The sequence below is a fragment of the Cnephaeus nilssonii genome (genome assembly GCF_951640355.1).
Source record: "Cnephaeus nilssonii genome assembly, chromosome: 11".
Taxonomy (NCBI): domain Eukaryota; kingdom Metazoa; phylum Chordata; class Mammalia; order Chiroptera; family Vespertilionidae; genus Cnephaeus; species Cnephaeus nilssonii.
The window spans coordinates 88,621,484-88,636,288 of NC_137082.1; the positions used below are offsets into that span (position 1 = coordinate 88,621,484).

A 14,805-nucleotide genomic window follows, 5' to 3' on the forward strand; every position below is an offset into this window, starting at 1 on the left:
TGATCAGGTCATCCCCAATGCACAGCACATTTCCATTTATTAGTAGTTTGCAGAGATAGTACAATCCAAATGTGGCAGGAAGGAAGGGACGGAGCCTTTGCTGGAGATGATCAATAATCTCCATCTGGCACTGCCCGCTGCCGGATGTTCGATTGTTGGTCTGTTGCTATCTGAGCGGCATTGGCCACATCGCTAGACCTTCGCAGGTGGCGGGATTAAACTAATGAGGGCATTTTAAACAGTTTTGTTTCTCAATTACACTGACTGTAAAATTGAAAAAAAAAGTAGTAAAGCAAACAAACAAAGCCTCTACAATCCCATGGCAAGGAATGCTCATTGAATATTGTTAAAGTGAGGCATCTTTCTTTCAGGTTTATATATTTTTTCAACAGCATGTAATTGCTATTTAAATTCACTCCAGTGAGTAAATATTTTCACAAATAGGTATTCTAGCAATGCCATGCTTTCAAAAGGTCATTTATTTTGCCCGTTAAGATAACACCATAGAAAAGCACTTTACAGACAGAAATAATAGAAGGTAGCATAAATTATGATATCAAGAAATCAAAATCCAGCAGGAAAAAAAATCTATAAAACGCAGGCGGATTTTAAACATACGAAAGGATGCTGGACCTGTATCATAATTAAATCAATGCATATTCAAATGTTAACTAGATCCCAGTGGTTCACCTACTGTATGGGCAAAGGGACAGGTGTGAAAAGGGGTGCAGTGTGATGATATCCATGAAAATGTACCCATCCTTTAGCCCTGAAGCTTCACGTGGGGGGGTCAGTTCTACAGATAAACTCCTGGGGGGGGCGGGGTGCTGTGTAACCAGAACAGCTGTCAGCACGTGTCCCCTTCTCTCCATCCCTCGGCCCCTTCCTGATCCAGCAGCCATCGTCTCTCACCCAGAGCCCCCCCCCCCCCCCCCGCTCTGGTCCCCCTCTTTTCCCTCTTCTACCCACAACATCTACATCAGCCAGAGTAATCTTTTTAAACATAAACCAGATTATATCATTCTACTGCTTCAACCCCCTCCAGTGTCCCCATCAAGCTAAGAATAAAATCCACACGCCTCCCCTGGTTTATCAACACCCACCTCGCCAGCCTCCGCCCTCCTCCCGGCTTCCCCTTCCCCGCCTGTGGCCCTCGCCTCTGCCCCAGGCATGGAGGCTTCTCCAGGCTTCTCGGGCACACCCAGCTCATTCCCGCTTCGGGGTCTCCGCATGGATTCCTTCCCCTTATTTTCTAACGCTGGCTCCTTCTCACCCCTCCAATTCTCCCTTCAGTACCATTCCCCAGTGAGGCCTTCCCTGACCACCCCAGCCAGAGTCATATCCAGGCACTCCCTCTCTAACGCCGTGTCCCGTTTTATTTCTTTGTAGATCACGTCCCCGCCAGACTGTGTTCCCCTGTGTCCCGTATCTATTTGTTTATGTTCTGTCCCCGTAATGTAAGCACTGCGAGAGTAGGGACACCATCAGCGTAGTTCCTGTATATTCTCAGCAAACACCGAATGAATGTTTGTAAGGTTTGTTGAAGGAGTTGATATATGGCCATCAGAAGACACGGGACACACTGCAGGATAGCCATCACATGGAACACTGTGGGGCTGTTACAAGAAAGTGGTGGTGGGTAATCCAAGGTTGTGCTGTGGCCAGGACTGACTGCACCCCTGCACCTGGTCTGCCCTGGGTTTCCCCTCGACCTCATCTCAGACCCCGCTGCTCCTGGTCTTGCTGCTGCTCTTGATTCTCCCTGCACCGGGGCCTCCGGGCCTTTGCACTTACTGTTCCTGCATCTCCATCCTTCACGGCTTCGGTTCCCTCAATCTTCTACTCAAAAGCCACCCACTCAGAAAGGCCTTCCCTGACCGCTCTCAAAGTCCCTCCCCCTGTCCTCCCCCGTCCTCTGACCCTGCTTTACTTTTCTTCTTGCTACTTGTCCTTTGAAACAGAAGTGCCTGGCTAGTTGTGTACATGTTGCCTAGGTGCTTCCCCTGACCGGAACATTCCTTGTTGCTCTTCCTCACGACCTCCCCAGCAGGTAGAACATCGCCTGGCATAGAGTAGCCACTGAAAACAATAGCGGATTGGTGGGGAGTAAATAAATGAATGGATTCTTGAGGGCAAAAAAGGGAGGCCCTAAACATTGTGCCCATTGCACACTGCTGCCGTTTGTGTGAAAAGAAATGACTCCTCTGTATAATCTCTCTGGAAGGGAAACCAAGAACACGGTGCCAGCGATGGCTCTGGGGCAGGGAGCCGAAAGGCTGCGGCTCAGGAATAGGGGGAAGACTTGTGGGCCCTCCATATCTTATTTCTTATAAGATTGTATTTTTACCAGGAACACTCATTATTTTTTCAAAACAAGGTAGAAGTATGTCACATTTGACAGTTTTGCAAGTTTATGTGTTTAAGGCCAAGAGGAAATGAAGGCCCTTGTAAATGTGACATCAACATGATAAATATCCGATCATCATTTATTTAGCGATTTTATGAGGCTGGCATAGCCAGATGACCCGCGGGGTGGGTGTTCGTGGACATTCTGGTTGTGGAGGGTTCCCGTGACTTTCTCAGGGAGAGGAATGCCTTTCTCAGCTCTGACCCAGGGGAGGGAGTGGGAGTGTCGCTGTCCGGCAGGATAAGGCCTTCAAACACACAAGCCCCTGCCCAGGGCACATGCCAGGCAAAGCGCCGCTGAGCCCGAGTCACGGTGAACCCGCTCACGAGGTTGAAGCAGGTGCTCGTCGCTTACAAACCTGCCGGTGGACTCTCCCCGCCCTTCCCTGGCTTGTTTGCTCCCTCTTTTCCTTGCTCCTTCAAACAAATGTATCCTACTTGAAGAAAACCCACTATTTGAATATTGGATTTCTAGAAGAAAACAAACAAACAACAACAACAACAAAAACACTTTAAAGGAGTGCCCACTTGCTTTAATTAGGATTCCTTTAAATATGAAAATAATAGACATTTAAAATATGATTTAACACAAAAAAACTATACGGGAATTTCAGGAACACCGTCACGGAAGACACAGGTGCTAGTAATGACTTGCTGGTTGGGCGCACACACCTACTGAGAGTCGGTAGGGTGAAATGGATAGGATCGTGGGTTGGGGTCCAGATAGCCCTGTGTTTGGGTCCTCCCTGCCGTTCGTCAGCTGAGTATGACCTTCAACAAGTGTCGTGACCTCTTAAAACCTCAGTATTTCTTAAAGAAATAAAACAAGTGCGTGATGCCTCCCTTGTAGTTAGCTGTATTAAATGAAAGATATAGGTAAGTACGGGTAAATCAAATAGATATTTTATCCTGTATTATATTTTATCATACATTATAATATCATATATTTTTTCTTCATTTCATTTCTGCTTGCCTGAATGGGAGCAAATGAGTGGCAAGAACAAAACATGTTATTGTATTTTCAGCAATATAATATAGGTACCTACATATAAATATAAGTGTGTGTGTGTGTGTGTGTGTGTGTGTGTGTGTGTGTAGTTATAGCACCAGCATAGTGCCTGGCACATGGTAAACATTTGGTCAATGGTGGTTGCTGTTGTGAAAAGTAACACAAAATGCTCTTCACAAAGACTAACTTTATGCATAACATCCCAGGCTATTTTATTTTATTTATTTTAAATTTTTTTAAATATATTTTTTACAGAGAGGAGGAGAGAGATAGTTAGAAACACCGATCAGCTGCCTCCTGCACCCACCCCCCACCCCCCACCCCCACCCCCACCCCCGCACTGGGGATGTGCCTGCAACCAAGATACATGCCCTTGACGGGAATCAAACCTGAGACCTTTCAGTCCGCAGGCTGATGCTCTATCCACTGAGCCAAACCGGTTTCGGCCCAGGCTGTTTTATCGCACTGGTACAAGGAGGAGGAAAAGCCTGTGTAACTGGTATCTTCATGGCCTTAAAGTGATGGGAAATAGTTAACAGGCATATACGTGAATTGTGGCCGAGATTCAACTTGGAACAATTGCTGTCATCTACTGAGTGTGCGATGACTGGCCCCTCCGCAGAGTCAATGCTGGGACTCAGTAGAGAACCACCTGTTCTTGCTTTCTGCATTAAAAACACCCAATGCAAACGTTTTATTTCACTTCCCAGGCCTGAATGGAGTTTCCCTCGGAGTGAGAAGGGCAAAAATGATACAAATGGCTTCAAGCTTAGAGACTAAATGAGTGTATTCCCACAGGTGACCAAAGGTCTCTTCTTTTTCCGTTTTCTGGCCTCCCCGCCTCCCCCTTTCCTTCCAGCACTAGTCGTTTGTTTAATAAAAGTTGAGAATCCTCACCCAGGGCCTCACGGCCACGTGTGAGGAGACGCTGAGTCTGATCTGAAGGCGCCTCTCTCCTGCTCCCTGTGAGTAAAGTGACCTTTTTAAACGGAGGGAAGTGGGTTCCGATGACAGTCATGATGAATGCGGTCATGTTCACTCAATAAAATAAGGCCCAGTGCATCTGAGGATAAATCAGTGGAATGTACAGCCCCACCTGTCTGTCTCCATCACTCATTTCCACTGTCACTTTCACAGTGGCTGATGGATCACAGTTGCTGTAAAATTAGACAGCCTTTAATCTCATTTCATCCTGATTAGCTTCTCTTTACCCTTTCCCTCTGACTCACTGACTGACACGCTAAAAACGCGCACGGGGCGCCTGTGAGCACGGAGCACAGACTTCTCCTCCAGCACCTGCGTGAGGGCGCGGCGAGGGTCCACCTCCAGGGAAACCCGGGCAGGGTCCGGCCGGTCTGCTTCGTTATTGAGAAGGTGATCCGTAAGCGCAGGGCCTCCTGCCGCTTGGAACAGATGTTTGCCCTTGCTCGCTGCCCTGTTGATTTGACTTCCCTTCAGGTTCCATCAGAAACCAAAGAAAGTAGGTCTTTTGCAAAACACCAACATTGATTTAATATAGATTCTCGTCTAATAAATTCGGAGCCTGTTACATCCAGAAGAATTTCAAAGAGCTCTTGTGTGTATTTATAGCCTCGCAATTCATGGTGATAATTCAAAAGAGACAATAATTCAGGAATGAGAATACTGAAATATTCTGCCAAGGAAGACAGCATACGAGGCTTAAAAACAAGAATATGTGTCGATAAAGCGGAATACCTTCAAGTAGCCTTTCCATTAGAACTTCAAAGACCTCCTCCCTCATTGTGTAGGTTTCAGTGGCTAGCCTAGTGCAAGCGTTTCATTTGTTTGCATGAAGCGTAACAGTAGGGGTAATCACATGAAAAAGAGGCTTCAGAATAAGTCATCTATTACTTCCTGCACTTAATTTCTGCCTGCCTGAATGGGGGCAAGTGAATGGCAAGAACAAACTACAAGTACGGCTGTATTTCCAGAGACAGGGCTGTATCATAAAGCTGGCCTTCCAGTTACAAAGAAGAGAATACCATTTGTATTGCTCATAAGATGCGGACATTGAACGGGCCAAAAATTGTAAGTAAACATTGGAAGAGTGGCTGCCGTCGGTGAGTCGGTTGTAGCCGGTGGCCTCTGCTTTTCCGCTCATTTCTCCCGGGGGCAGATGGCCATCAAGGCTAGGGGTTGGCGCTGACCAGCTGACAGGATGATGAACGGAGTCGCATCAGGCTGTTCATGAGACACATAACGTATGGGCAGCATCGTTGGTTGTTGGTGTTTTGGAACCATCCTCATAATCCAGACAATGACGAGTTCATTTGAAAAAGAAAAAAGCAAGGATGTTCAAAACCTATCCAATCTTAGTTGCTCAATGAACCCAACATACACTCTGCTCCAAATGGATTCTAAGAAGCGAAGCTGCAGAATCTATCTGTCTGGTTGAAAGCATTTCCCAAAGAGATAACTGAGGGCTGAGGAGGGGGTTGCGGGGGGAAGGATATTCCCAAGATGACCCCCTGTGTCCATCCTCCTAATTAATGGACCTCCCAAACCAAGGGCACACCCAGTCCCTCCCCCACTATCCCCGAAATCAGGGCTTTACATAGCAGTGCCTTCTCCCTCGTGGCTGTCAGTTCAAAGAACAATGAATAGTCACAGTACAAATAAAAACATGATAAAAGAATCAGAACTCCTAGAATCCTGGAGTAAAATGCTTCAACTCTCTGGCTTGCTCTTTCAGAAGCTGCATTATAGGTTTCAAAGCTCTGCCTAGGAATTCCTTTTACTTGCATACCTTAGCCTGCCTAAGCACATTCTGAAAATAATAATAATAATAACAACAAAATAAGATGGGAGAGGTGTATCCCCCAAAACGCGCCGGGTGTCAGACAGGCGCGCTCTTTCCCGCTCTCCCCATTGGAGGGAGCGCCAGAGGCCGAGCTGGCCTTGACTCTTATTGATGTCCCAGCGCGCTGGTTCCTTAAGGGCTCTGCTGATCCGTGTCAGGCAATACGTTCCCTGCCCATCACCTCCGTCTCTGCTCACCTAGATTTAAGGTGCCCATATGATGAGCCGGACAAGGACATCATTTCACTCCGGGTGTCGCCGGGCCGCACCGCCGCGCGTGTCATAACTGATGCTGCGGATGGTCACATTCACCATAGGAGGTGACACCGGCAGAGGTCAACGCCGCGCTGCGCGTGGGGGGCCGGGGGGGGGTGGGGGGGGGGACACGGGTGTCCTGTTCTGGTTGCGTGTGTCTCCCAAATGAAAATGTAAATGAGAACCAACCCCGAGACACCCGGCTTTCACGGGCTCCTGACTGCCACCCCCCCCCCCCCCCACTCGCAGCCCGCACACTGGGGCAGGGAGGCGGGGAGGCGGGCGGGATGAATATTCGTGATGTAATGCCGGGTTTTATCTTTGTTCCAGAAGAGCTCCTGAGCGGGGAGATGGGCAGTGTGTGATTGTGCTGCTAATGACATGGTACAGGAAATGGAGCGTTTGCCTTTGGAGGAGGCATTAAATCAGCGGGACCTTAATTTAAAAACTGAGCACCGTATGGAAAGCCGGCCTGCTGGGTGCTGGGGGACAGACCGCCACCCAGCGCCCGAGTGTGTTCAGGGAGGGACGGCCAGCAAACCGAGGGGGGCGGGGCCTCTGAATGGCCCCACATGTGTGCAGGGTTAGCTCCTCCAGGAGGGAGCCCGCCCTGCCCATTGGGAGCCCCAGTCCCCGCTTCAGAGCGAGAGCCCCACCCGCAGGCCGGGAGGGCGGAAGGACTGCAAGCAGCGTGACAGGCTGTTCGTGACTAACTCGTGGACTGACTTTCTGTAAAACCCACCCGAAGGGGCCGGGCGTGCCGGCTGGGCACAGCCCCCGGGCCCTGCGGTGGGCGGGCGGGCGCCCTGCTCTGCTGTTGGCTCTCTCCTTCCCAGGGACTTCGTCTCACGTTTTCTACCCTTTGGTGAAAGCACACACCCAGTGAGCCACGGGCAGGGGCTAACATGGCAAAGGTCACACCTGTGTTTTCTTCTTCGTTCCAGTCATGCCCTACAACAGCGCCCACCACTGCGTCGTGGAGGTGGAGAACTTCCTGTTCGTGCTGGGCGGAGAGGACCAGTGGAACCCTAATGGTAACTACATATGTTTTCTATTTTTTAATCTATTTGTATTGATTTCAGAGAGGAAGGGAGAGGGAGAGAGAGAGAAACATCAATGATGAGAGAGGATCATAGATCGGCTGCCTCCTGCACGCCCCACACTGGGGATGGAGCCTGAAACCCCGGCCTGTGCCCTGACCAGGAATCGAACCGTGACCTCCTGGTTCCCAGGTCACTGAGCCGCACCGGCGGGGCCTGATGGTAACTATTGAACAGCGCAGTAGCGGCTGGCCCACGAGTATGTGTGCCAGGAAAGGCCTGGTGGCTGCAGCATCATGACGTGGGACATGTGTGTCTGTGCCGGGGACCGGGGAGGGGTCAGTGAGGTGGGCCGGGAGGGGAAGGAAGGTCAGGCCTGAGCTGGCAGAGGATGGCCAGCAGGACACTCATCGCCTGGGGCTCCGCTCTGAGCTGGCGCCCGGCCCCTCTCCTCGCCGGCCCTCGAGGGATGGGTGCCAGGGCCACCCGACCTCCCCGGAGCAGGGGCCAGAAGCAGCTCTGAGAGTCCCCCCCTTCTCCACCACGGCCCCCCCGGAGCAGGGGCCAGCAGCAGCGCTGAGAGTCCCCCCCTTCTCCACCACGGGCTCCCATCTCACAGTGTCATCATGCGGTTTTTTTCAACGAGGCGAGATCTGCCGTCGTTGAGCTTCTTTGCGGCTTCTATTCCCGGAGACCCGTTGGAGGTGACCCACCTTTCTGGCTCCTTCCACAGCTCACCGCCACCCGCCCGTGGGTGTGGGTGCTGCAGACATTCCCCGCAGAGGAGTGAAGCCCTTTGACACATCTCCCGGCCGAACACGAGGGGACCCTGGGCCTGGGAGAACACGCACCTCCACCCTGGTCTCTGGGGGTCGGGGGGAGCTGGCACTGGAGGGGGAGCTGCGGCTGTACCTCCCGTGTAACAGGGATGCTATGGCCGAGAAACCATAAAGCAGCTGGCAGGTACACGGTTCCACTTTAAAACCCGAACACCCCTATGAAACGGCAGAGCCGCGTATGTGTTAGCGCGGTGCTCTCAGCATCTGCACCGGCAGCTTACGGAGAAGCGGCACAGCTGTTCACCCGGACTGTCTTAAAGGAACACACCCGGCCACCCCCGGGAGCGTTTCTCTGGAGCGAGGGCACATTCTCCCCGAGACCTGCCGCCTGCTGCTTCCCGCTTTCCTTGCTGGAAAGGGGACGATCCTGGGCCTTGAGAGACCAGGAGCGGAAATGATGGTCATCTCTCTCCTCCAACTCTTCTCTGAAATGACGGCTTCGATGGTACAAAGGCCCCGCACACACCACTCCCTGCAAGCGCCCCGATTGCTGCCTAGCCCGTCCTTCCTCGCCAGTGATTCCCGCTGACCGGAGCATCTGTAAGGGAGCGTGCTGTCGCTGTCATCAAGCTTTTCTGAGCAAAGACGCTGCAGAACCTTCTCTTAAAGGCCAGACTAAAGCTACCCCCTGACCCAAGGCCGGCTGCAGGGCCCTGCTTCCGATGGCCGCCCTCTCAGCCCACCCCTCCCCGGGTGAACGCGCCGCTGTCGCAATGCCAGGCTCCGCGCCACACCTCAGTGTTGACAGAACCCTGTGACCTGCCACTCCTCTGAGACGGACCCTCATCAGCCTCACGGAACACCTGCCCCCAGGCCTGTCTCCCCCCAGAATGACCCCCAGCAGCTTTCTGTTCCGCTTCCATCACACACACAGCTCAGGGGTCAGGAGGGGGGTGAGGGGGGAGTTAATGGACATATTCCTGCCTCTGCTTCAGAGAAGCAAGGTTTTCTCTTTGACTAATTCAGCTCCCATGAGACTGTGCGAGCGGGCCTCACTAACTTGCCTCCCCTCCCCCCCAGAAGAACAGCAGTTTCCTCAGAAGGCCTCCATGAAGATGCTGTGAGCAAAGACTCCAGAAAGCATAGCACTGCTTTCCTGTGGGGGCACCTGTCACCACCCAGCCAGCTCCGTGAAGACCCACGTGACATGTTCTTGTCAGACCAAAGTCTTGAGTCACTTTTGAAAATTATAACTAATGCTATTCATGTGATTTAATGTGCATCTTCTCTCTTGCTTTAGCTACTCAGAATTGAATTTTAGTGAAACCTTAAGTACTGTATTGTAATTTTACTTTTCAGTCTCGGTATGGCAGCTCACTCGCTCTTTTTTAAGCCTTGGGGGTCCCGCCTGCAATGCTGGGCATCCTGTCCCTGACCTGATTGGCATGTGACGTCATTTGGTGTAGGTCTGGGGAAATTCGGAGGACCCACTGATTGGCTCTCCCAAGTAGAGGAGAATCGTTACTCTATGAAGCAAACAGCCCCGTCTCCTGTACCCTTAGGTCAGCCTAAATCATTGGCTGAGGCCTTCTCCCAGGTGGGGGCTCAGGACGAGAAGGGAGGGGGCCTGTTCCGCTGAGGGCAGTTCTGCAGAGCGGGAGCAGCTGTGGCCATGAGCACCCAACACTCACAGCAGGTGGGAAATGGGTGCACCAGCCTGGTACAGGGATCTGGGCAAGTAACCGAAACACACACTCACCACAGTCCCTTCAGTGTTTTCCATGGAGCTCCATGTACCGTCCATCTGGTAAACCACAGCTGACCTTGTTGGCATGGAGCGTCGTATCTATTGAGTACTCATTTTTTTGCCAGGAGCTTGGCCAAGCACTCACCTCATCATTTCAAGTCATGCTCCCAACCATGATTGTGGTTCTTCTGGGAGGAGACCAAGCCTGGAGAGGTTGGATAACTGGCACAGACACACCGCTCGCGAGAAGCTGAGCTGATTCAGTGTAGGTCTGTCTGACTCCAGGGCCTCAGTCTTGAAACCACTTCTTTCCTAGTCAACGCCTGACTGTTCTCCCAGCCACCCTCTCTCATGGGGACTGGGTTTCTCAACCTTCTCACTCTTCATAGGATTGGAGGCAGGTAGCAGTTTTTACTTCCTCGTCATCGCCAGTCCCACGCCCCGAAGACTCATCCCTTCAAAGGATGTCTTCAGATTGTACCACCTCTGCCCCTTTCTGTGGCAGCTCTCCACCGTTTTCCGGATAATGCCACTTCCTTCACGCAACCCAACCGCTCTTTCACTGTCCATCATCCCCTTGTGTCTCTATTCCCCTCCGTGCTGAGTTTATGTTCTATTGTCCATCCCTGTGATCAGGCACACTGGTGCACACACCCGCAACCCTCGTGTCTGCCTCCTTGCATTATACTTACCTAGTAAAGCCTGGGTCCTGGTTACAACCATTCTGTCCTACCTCTCCCCTGCCCCTGAGCAACTCCATGGGGATACAGACAACCACACAGCCACTCTGGCTCCTAATGCACCGTGCTGACTACTAGCCAGCTGCACTTGAAATTGTCCTGATCAGTACACTCTCCCACCCTCCAGCTTAACTATTCCACCTCTTGTCTCTCAAATGCCTTTCTCCAAAACCTCCCTCCTCACTCAGGGCATAGCCTCTCTTCTTAGTTCAATGACAATGGAAGCAATCGAGGATAAGCATCTGTATCTTGCTCCTACCAAATCTATGCACATGTATCTGTGGCTACCCATATATTCTATCTTTTCTCCTATGATTCTTTCTGCCCCTATCTAAGGCCTGTTCTTCATTCCCTCTTGCTTGCTCAAGAATACTTCCAAACTTAAAAGCGCAAACAACCAAATAGAAGCTTCTTTAGGCGGTATATCCTCCAGCTATAATCATCTTCTTTTTATGGCAGAAATTCTAAGAAGTATTCCCCTACCCTCTTTTCCCTGATTTCTCATATTTTAGTCTCCTGGAGGAGTCCTCCTCGGGCTTTCATTCCCACCCGTCCACGGAAGCCATACTGTCCAGGCTACCACCAACCTCCCTGTTGACAAATCGAATGGTTAGTTCTCAGATGCTAACTCCTCATTTTGAAACACTACTTGACACGGCTTCCAAAATACCACACTTTTCCTCCTATCTCTGACAATGTCTTTCCTTTGCTAGTTTTCCTTCTTCTGTCCCAGGGCTAATTCCCAGGATTTGTATTACCTTCCATGGTCATACCCTCTGCCTAAAGGGGTTTCCTTCTGTTCGATGACTTTAAATAATATTTCTGGAATAATAATGCCAAAATGTGCACCTACAGCCTCATTTAGCCAGTGGTCTACCAGGTACTTCCACTTTGAAATCCTATAGGCCTCTCAAGGTCAAGTCCAAAGCAGAACCTGTCACTTCTCTCCTCAACCCCCAAACTACTCCTGCTGGTTTTCCCCACCTCAGCAAATCGCATGGCCTTCTGTCCAGTTACTCAGGCTAAAAACCTGGCAACCTTCCTTCATTATCTCCTCTTTATCTCAAACTAATAATCAGAAAATTTTATTGGCCGTTTCCATGCACTAGACCCCAAACCTGACCACATCTCACTGCCTGAACCTTCCTACAGTGGCCTCCTGATAGCTCCGCGGCTTCAAGAGTGGCGCCTCTATCGTCTGTTCTTCACGCAGCAGCCAGAGTAATCTTTGTAAGAGACACATTAGGCCCTATTCCTTGCTTGCTCAACACCCCCCACATGCCTTTGTTCTTATAACAAAAGGTGCAATCCTACCCTAGTCCATAAAGCACACTGCTCTGGGCCTTGACACCTCTCCGGCTTCTGTCCCAGTCGCTCCAGCGTTCCTGCTGGGTTTGAATTCACGAGCAGCCCAGGAGTTTCTGCTCCATACCCCACGGCCTGAGAGGCTCACGCTGCACATATGTGCATGGCTTGCAAAAGGCATCTGTGACATTCTACCTAAGCTGGCCTCCCCTCTACCACTCCCTGCCTTCATCTACTTGATAATATAGTCTATATTTGTTTATTCATTTACCAAAACAGGAACTTGGCCTTTTTCCCCCCAATATATCCTCAGAATCTGGAACACATAAGACACATAATAAGTACTCAGTAGATAATTGTGCAGTTAGTAATTGGGTTTTGTATACATGCCTATGTGGAAGCACACGCATGTACGTGCACACGTGCGTGCGCACACACACACAGGCACACACACATGCACACACATCTCAGATGATTGTCATTTCAGGTGCTACACAGAAAATGGAATACACTCTTTTGCTTCCATTTCTTGGTGACAATCTGTGTGTAAAATAAGAATAATTTTAATACCTCAGAGGCATTGCTGTGCTTATTAGGTTCAGCAGAGGGGATAAGCTGGTTAGCCGGCTCCAAGGGCTCATGTTCCCCATTCAGCACGTGTACCTGCGAGAGGTCACAGCAACTGTGCTTCCCTCAAACACACACACACACAACGTATACGACACGCATAGATTAAAACTGATTTCCTTAAATCTTGTATCGTGGTGATTGCTACTATTTCCACAGGGAGAGAGTGGGCTCTCCCACTCCTGGAATTCTGGGGTCATTTTAAAAAAAAAAAGCAAAAAAGCTCTAGCCAGAGATATCACACAGGGCAGTCTTGAAACTGATGCTTTATAGGCAATAACTCCATGTTTTTAAAGCATGAAAACACCAAAGCCTGGAGTGTCTTACCCAAACTTTGGGATAAAACTGGTTTGACAAACATATTTGCTCTCATTATTATGGTTGATTTATTTTTATCAGAACTCATTAAAAGGGGGGCAGAGAAGGGAGGAAAAGGGAAAAACACTGGAGGTGGCTCGTTTATTCTTCTACTGACTTCACTTCTCACACCCTGTTAGATAGCCCCTCTACTTCACGCATCTATTTGTTAAGCCTGAGCACAGAGCTGTCCTATAAAATACTGTGAAATGTGGAAAACAACCATGGAATGAACCTACGTTTTATATGTATTTTTCAGGAAAACACAGTACCAATTTTGTCAGTCGATACGACCCCCGCTTTAACAGCTGGATACAGCTTCCACCCATGCAAGAGAGGTAAGTGCTTCTTTCTCGTGTTGGAAACGCTATGGCGGCTGCGCCGGGAGCCTGGGTGCCGGAAGGTCTGCCCGGATGACGCACGCTCGGGGAACCAGTGAAAGGGAGATGAGGCAGCATACAAACCTGGGGCTGGCCAATGTGGATGAGCGGCCTTGGCACCTCAATGGAGAAGCCAATGATTCATCCTCACACGGGAAGAAAGCAATTGTATGGCTGTTCTTCCTGTCCCACATTGCATTGGCTTTGGGGCAAGCAGAGCTCCGCTCTCACAGGCGATCCCACTCGCCTTGGCTATGACATATCTAAATCACAATTGAAATATAAAACATCGTGTTCACAGTGATGTGCATTTTGATGCCCAGATTTCAATATTAAACTTTTCAAGTCTCACTGATTCAGATCCTTCCCATTTGCCTCCTCACCTATCTTTCCATCACACATTCAAGAACAGGTCACTTGTTAGCTTTGAAATAAACAGTTGTGTAAGGTGTCCTCTCACTTTTTATATACCGTGTTTATCTCGCCCACTTCTCCTAGTGCCAGAGGACATGATGACAACTCCACTTTCACCTCTTGGGCTCTCCTGGCTGTTCCTTAGGCATGAGGCCGTGTCTCACTGCGCCTGTGCAAGTTCACATGCTAAATTCTCCGCACTTGGTTCTTTTCAAATAATATCTCCACATCCTCTTGAGCAAATTCCTCAATCTAATTATAACAATAATCGACAGCCTATTTTCTAGATTGAATTATTTAAGAAATAATTTCTTATTTCTTTCATGACCCTTCACCTTAATGGTTCCTTTTTTTTTTTTTTAAAGCATTCAATCAGATTGCACTGAGATCAAATTAGATCCTTAATCATATATTCCAAGTTAAAAAGAAATTTTCAGGCCTAGCCGGTTTGGCTCCGTGGATAGAGCATCAGCCTGCGGACCAAAGGGTCCCAGGTTCAGTTCCAGTCTAGGGCATGAACCTTGGTTGCAGGCTCCTCCCCAGCCCAGGCCCTGGTCAGGGCTAGTGCAAGAGGCAACCAATCGATGTGTTTCTCTCACATCAATATTTCTCTCAGTCATTCCCTCTCTCTTCCACTTTCTCTAAAAATCAGTGAACAAATATCCTTGGGTGGGGATTTTTTAAAAAAAAAAGGAATTTTCAGATCATACCATTCATTCAAAAATGGACATTACTACAGGAAGACGATGAATCTCTGCTATAAAGAAACTTACTTTCTATCCCATGTACATATGTGAAGACTTTCTTATAGGAGACTAAGGGCTACGCACTGAAAATAACGAGGCACACCCTAACCGGTGTGGTTCAGTGGATAGAGCGTCGGCCTGCGGACTGAAAGGTCCCAGGTTCGATTCCAGTCAAGGGCA

At 49.7% G+C, this 14,805-nt stretch overlaps 1 protein-coding gene across 1 annotated transcript in view; it reads left to right on the plus strand.

The window, feature by feature from the left end:
• Positions 1 to 14,805, plus strand: part of KLHL14 (kelch like family member 14) — a 94,238-nt gene that overhangs the window by 64,433 nt on the left and 15,000 nt on the right. Inside the window, exons 4-5 of the mRNA XM_079783705.1 lie at positions 7,435 to 7,524; positions 13,345 to 13,423. Of these exons, the coding sequence (XP_079639831.1) occupies positions 7,435 to 7,524; positions 13,345 to 13,423 (169 nt within the window). The remainder of the gene's footprint in view (positions 1 to 7,434; positions 7,525 to 13,344; positions 13,424 to 14,805) is intronic.